The sequence below is a fragment of the Gossypium hirsutum genome, chromosome A07 (genome assembly GCF_007990345.1).
Source record: "Gossypium hirsutum isolate 1008001.06 chromosome A07, Gossypium_hirsutum_v2.1, whole genome shotgun sequence".
Taxonomy (NCBI): Eukaryota; Viridiplantae; Streptophyta; class Magnoliopsida; order Malvales; family Malvaceae; genus Gossypium; species Gossypium hirsutum.
This window is the reverse complement of record NC_053430.1, coordinates 8,549,606-8,555,780: the sequence shown is the minus strand read 5'-3', so window position 1 is coordinate 8,555,780 and position 6,175 is coordinate 8,549,606. Positions and strand designations below refer to the sequence as shown.

The 6,175-nt window shown below is 29.8% G+C and overlaps 1 protein-coding gene across 1 annotated transcript; it reads left to right on the top strand.

Annotated features, from left to right (window-relative positions):
- Positions 1 to 4,339: 4,339 nt before the first annotated feature.
- On the top strand, positions 4,340 to 5,695 carry LOC107926663 (protein C2-DOMAIN ABA-RELATED 4). Its single transcript, XM_016857556.2, has 4 exons — positions 4,340 to 4,694; positions 4,780 to 5,018; positions 5,101 to 5,196; positions 5,277 to 5,695. Exons 1-4 carry the CDS (start codon positions 4,691 to 4,693, stop codon positions 5,574 to 5,576), a joined length of 639 nt encoding a protein of 212 aa, XP_016713045.2. The 5' UTR covers positions 4,340 to 4,690; the 3' UTR covers positions 5,577 to 5,695.
- The last annotated feature ends 480 nt before the right edge of the window (positions 5,696 to 6,175 follow it).

Here is a 6,175-nt window from a genome sequence, read left to right as displayed (position 1 = left end):
ACATAGCAAAAACGATAAGATTAACATGTAACACAGGTGCAAGAATCCTTACACAACTCCTTGTCCAACTAACACCCATATCCACGATCTCCTGAGCACAACTATGACTACTAGAAAACACATACATATTCTGATTTTTCCATAGCAACTAACACATTATAGGAAAAAAAATTGCCATTCTATCTCTTGACTATCACAATCTCCAATGTTCTGTAGGTTCCACAAGATCCATTCATCCAGTGGCAGAGAAAAAAATCTTTTCCAAGCATGAGTTAGCACAACTGGCCACCAAACAATCCTAGAAAAGATGCAATTCCGAACACCATGGATCCCCAATTCATATACATTGCTACATCTCAGACAATGGCTTTTATTCGCCATATGTCTTCTTAATCTCTCTTCATTAATCAGTAATATATTCTTCCACATGATTCAAATGAACACCCTAACTGTTTGGGGCACTTTGTTTTTCCAAATCAAATTCCAAACACTAGAATTATCGACTGGGTCAAGTTGGTGAATACCTCTATGAGTCTCTGCCAATGAAAAATTATCTCTTGTCCCCCATTAAAGATTTAGCCAAGGGTAATTAGAGATTATAATATTTATTAAAATAAAAGGTAAAAAAATACAAAGATTCAGCTCGGCATAATTAAAGATTGCACAAATTTTCATGTAAGTTACAATTTTATTCTATAATATTTATTTAATTTACATTCAGTGTTTAAACTAGAGCAAAGAAAAATACATTATAAAAAATCAAATACTAATAATTTTAACATTAAAACAAATAAACTTAACAATATATAATATAAATAACTTATAAAAATTATTTAAATTATAATAATAAATTAATATTAATATTCAAACCATAATGATTTTCTGTGTTGTTTTAATATTAAATATTTTTAAGATTAAACAACATTAATATAACTAATTCTAAATTTGTTATGTGTTTTTAAAAATATTTTGAATTACATTATTTTTTATTTTTTTTTTGAGGAAATCCATTAATGATGTTAAACAAAAGCTAATATTATAAAAATATTATAAATGTAATATACACAATTGATCCATGCATCGTACGGGTCAAGAGAGAAAGCTTCAATAAGGTAAGAAATGATATTTTTCCCCTCTCTTAACTTGATATTTGAGTCCGATTACCATGTGAAAGTTTGAAAAGCTTTTGTGCTAATTTTTGGTTATATTTTTGTGTGTACAAAAATTGAGAAAATGTTAGAGAATGAAAATTCCAAGCTTGTTGAAGATGGATTCATGTGTTTAGAATTTTGCTATTGAGATAATAAACATCCAAGAGGTAAGTACTCTTTAGATACTCATACTTATGTTAAGCTATTATGCTTAGGAAAAATTATAAATTTGTGAAATAAATATGAAAATAATATTGAAATCTATGCGTGTGAATTCTATAAATTAAAGTGTTGGAAATAAGTGATCTTGAAAGTTATAGCTTAATGAACTTTGATGATAAAGTATCAAAATTCTCAATAATGTGTTATGAGAATTTAGTTAGTTTGGAATGCCTATTAAATGTGATTTAAAATATATGTAAATTTGCGAAATATAATATTAATGTAGTAATTATGTGTATAATATGTTAATTTTATAAAGTTGTCAATAAAATTGGTACATTATTTAAATGTAGAGAATTTGTTAACAGGCCACCATGGGAGAATTTAAAGATTAATAATATGTTGTTATCAGCATCTTATTCAATCAATGAACTTGGTATGTGGTAAATTGTACATGAACTATAAATGAAAATTTGATTTTGTAAACAAGGTCATAATGATCATTTCCGAAAACTTGGGATTGTGAAAACCCAAGTTTGAAAGTTATAGTGTTGTTTGAGCAGAGGTTGACAGTGTAGTAATAGCTTAGTGTCTTCTTCGATATATAGAGTTTATAGAGGGAGAATTTGGGTGGGTCCACCTGAACAGATTGTCTACTTTATAGGGTTGATAGTAAGGTCATTGTCTGCTTTACTAGCATGCGATGGGATGTGACATGACTTTGCTCTGTAGCGTCAACAGTAAAGTTCTTTCCGTGGACATTGATATGAGGCTATGATTTTCTATGTAGCACGTATATAAAAACCTTCAATTGAGTTAGTATGGGTTGATTCGGGTTTAAATAATGTGTTAAATCAAATTTTTTTCTGTTCAAATTCGTTTTGGTAAAAAATATAAATTTAAAATTTTATTTAAGTCTAACTTAATTTTAGATGAGCTAATTTGAGCCTAACTCCGCTCAGAAAATTTAATTACATCTTTGTAAAATAGTAATTATAATTCAATTAAAATAATTAATGTTTTGATTAAGATGTGTGGCATGTATGTTAGATTTATTAGTTCTTTTTAACAATCTCAATATAAGTTCTAATCATATTTGTTTTTTTTACTCTGCTATACTAGGATACGCTTGTAAAACGACAAAGAATAGGATGAATGAGAAACATAAGGAACTTTGAACCACTAACAAAAAGGGTAGGATAAAATAAATAGACAGTAAACGGGCTTTCTAGGGTTAAGGATAGAGGGACTTGAACCCTCACGATTTTTAAAGTCGACGGATTTTCCTCTTACTATAAGTTTTATTGTTGTCGGTATTGATATTGACATGTAGAACGGGACTCTATCTTTATTCTCGTCCGATTAATCAGTTTTTCAAAAGATTTATCAGAGTAGTATTTAGAACTAACTATAATCCCTCTCCAACCCATAAATATAAGGGTAATGCGCTTCAGTACACTTAAACTCATATCTTCCTATATTGACAAAAATTAAATGTCAATCAAGTTAAGACTCAATCGATAATTTATTAATTTATTTAAAACATCTTTAAATTTAAAAAAAATACTTAAGTGGTAAACAAATGTTGCAATTTCAATTAGAAAAATTGTGATTAGATGTAACCTAAAAATTAAAATGAAATACAAGTCTTACAATAATTCAAAAGAAATCAGACCTTCTATTTTCAGGGTTTTGAGCTTCTCCCAACACATCATATTTTGCGAAGATACAAAGCAGGTATTACAAAAAAATTTATATTTGTGTCATCTTGTGTAATCAGCTTTGTGGACTTAACAACGTATTTGCAAATTTTATTATGTATTAATTATAAAAAGTTAAACATATTCGAATTTAGATAATTTGTCAATCCTAACTCAACGAACTTTTAAGATTATATAAAGATTACATAAAACGTTATAGAGACCTGAAATAATTAATTGCTAATCGATCATGTCAACAAATAAAAGGATCAAACAACCAGATAATCTCTCATTTTCGTTCTCATTCTAAATCTCTAAATTTTCTCTAAGAAATTTCATTCTATTTTCATCTTCTTTCCTTATTCATAACAATATTATTTTTTATTTTGGAGAATCATTTCAAAATTCTGAAAAAAAAAACCACATAAGTCCTTCTTCTTCATTTATTTACAATGAAAAAAAGAGAGGCTAAAATACAAACCTCGAAAAGAGATAGTCAGACGAATGGATGATAGACGGACTGGTGGTCGAATGGATGAAGGAATAAGACCATTAAACAGAACATAATTTGAAACCCTAAATTATCGTGATTGTGAAAAATACAGTGACAGGGGGAGGACAAATAAGTTTGAGAGCTGAATGAGTACTGGAATAAGAATTAGGTTTTAGCTTTCGAATTTATTAAGTATTGGGTTATATCTCAAAATGTAAATTATATATTTTAATCTTTATGTATTATAATTGGGTCCAGCTCAGATAAAAAAATTTATTCAATGCTCGACTCAATAAAAAACGGGTCCAAATTTCTACATAAGATTATTTTTTAGGCTTTATACTTTTGTTCGAATCAATTTATATTTCAAATAAATCTTTGAATTTTAATGACTAATCAAACCTTTAAACATGTCTAGGTGAGTCATTTGTTGGTCCTAGCGGTTGAGAGGTGGTTATTATTAACAATAGGTTAAAATATGCCTATAGTCCCTATATTTTTAAAAATTTAAGAATTTAATTTTTGTACTTGTTTTTTCAAAATTTTAGTTCATTTATTTTTTAGATTTCAAAATTTAAGTTTAATTATTAATATTACTAATTTTTTTGTTAAATTCGAATTAATTGTAACATCTTTTTTTAATTACATGACTATCTGGTGATTTTTTATTTGTCACAATAATTAATTTAACAAAAAAATTAATAATGTTAACAGTTAAATCTAAATTTTAAAAATTAAAGTATATGAAATAAATTTTCAATTTTTAAAAAATACATGAGGTGTTGACATATTTTATCCTTAACAATAATGTAATGTAAAGTCCAAAAATAACCAATTAAAACTAGTAAAAGAAAAAAAGAGAAAGGAAGGCAAAAAAGTTGGAAGAATGATAGATTGATCCGCAAAAACAGTGTAATTTAGACGTTGGTGATGGTTTGTCGGAGGTGAACTGAAGAAGCGGAATAATAGGAGGACCAGTTCCCTTCCAAGAACACTAATCGGGATCTCTGGGTCATCCTCCATTGATATTTAGCCCCCCACATCCCCTATTCTGCATTTGGGTCCACCATCCATACCTCCAACTGACAAGCTCCTTGATCATTCCTATAAAATTATCTCATTCTCTGCCTATCAGGTGCTTGAATAAAGAAACAACCCAGGTGGATCCCAGCAAACCAAAAACAATGAGTAATGCTTCATACCTTTCTCCTTCTGTTACTTATCGATTAAAAGATTTAGTTATTTATTTAAATAATCTGTTTTGGTTGGATAGAGGTAGAGAAAGGAAAGAGAAACCTCTTTCAGTTGGCCGTACAAAGGAGGAGAAGATTAAGAGCGAAAATGCACAGTTTAATAGAAGGGGCATCAAGAGCAGCAGACCTAGAATCGAGTGAGTCTGTGATGGACAACTTGATGGGTTTGCTGCGGGTTCACGTTAAACGGGGCGTTAACCTTGCCGTTCGTGATGTCCGTAGCAGCGATCCTTATGTAGTTGTTAAGATGGGCAACCAGGTTCTCTTCTTCTTCTTCTTATGATGATGATGATGTTATACACACACCTTTAATTATATATTTTGTATATATTCGTTTGCAGAGATTGAAGACTCGAATAGTAAAGAAGGATGTAAACCCTGAGTGGAATGATGATTTAACTCTTTCAATAACAGATCCTGATATTCCAGTCAGTCTGGTAAGTACGCAAATAAAGATTCCCAATTCATTCAACATAAACGCATGCATCATATATTAAGTCTTTGAACTAAATTGTAGACTGTGTACGACCACGACACATTTAGCAAGGATGACAAAATGGGAGATTCAGAGTTCGAGGTGAGGTCATTCATAGAAGCTTTGAAAACGTATACGAATTTGGAAGAAATACCAAGTGGAACAGTAATATCAAGGTTGAAACCGGGCACCGACAACTGCCTGGTGGATGAGAGTGCCATATACGTGAATGATGAAGGGAAGATCATCCAAGACCTCTTCCTTAGATTGAGAAATGTGGAGTGTGGGGAAGTGGAGATCCAACTGCAGTGGATTCATTACCCTGGCTCTAAAACCTTTTGATTTTTATATATGTTTATTTGTTTGATTTCTACGCCACCTTTCTACACAACTCAATTTGTTGTCCACTTATTTACCTCATTTCATTATATTCGTAATTCAACAATTTTCTTTCCACTTTATATGCTAATTACCGAACCTATAAATAAGAGGATAATGTGCTCGAAACCACATCCTCTTGTACTAGCAAGAAAACCAATAATAATCGAGCTAAGACTTAATCTAATTAATGATTCGATTATTGAATCTATTAATATAATTATATTTTTCATACATATAAATGTTTTAACTGATCTGATATCTTTATCATATCGATTTAACATATTTTCTATATTAATATTTATTAAACAATTAAAATTTTAATATATCATTAGAAATATTGGTATCTATTAAAAACTATGGTATAGACTAAAGTCCTCACACACGAGGGGGAAAAGGAAATTTTTGATATACCAAAACATCTAATTAATAGTTTCCATTAGAAGTATCAGTATTGCTTAGAAATTGCTTCCTAGAAATTTTACCATGGTAGTTGTTATCCACGGGCTTTCTTCCAAGGTGAGTAGAAGAACCAAGTTTCCAATTGAGAGAATCTCCACATT

Bases quoted from the DNA above. Each gene is read 5' to 3' on its own strand.
- LOC107926663 (XM_016857556.2), top strand. The intron at 5,019-5,100 runs GTTCTCTTCTTC...ATTCGTTTGCAG, and splicing joins TTGTTAAGATGGGCAACCAG to AGATTGAAGACTCGAATAGT. The intron at 5,197-5,276 runs GTAAGTACGCAA...ACTAAATTGTAG, and splicing joins CTGATATTCCAGTCAGTCTG to ACTGTGTACGACCACGACAC.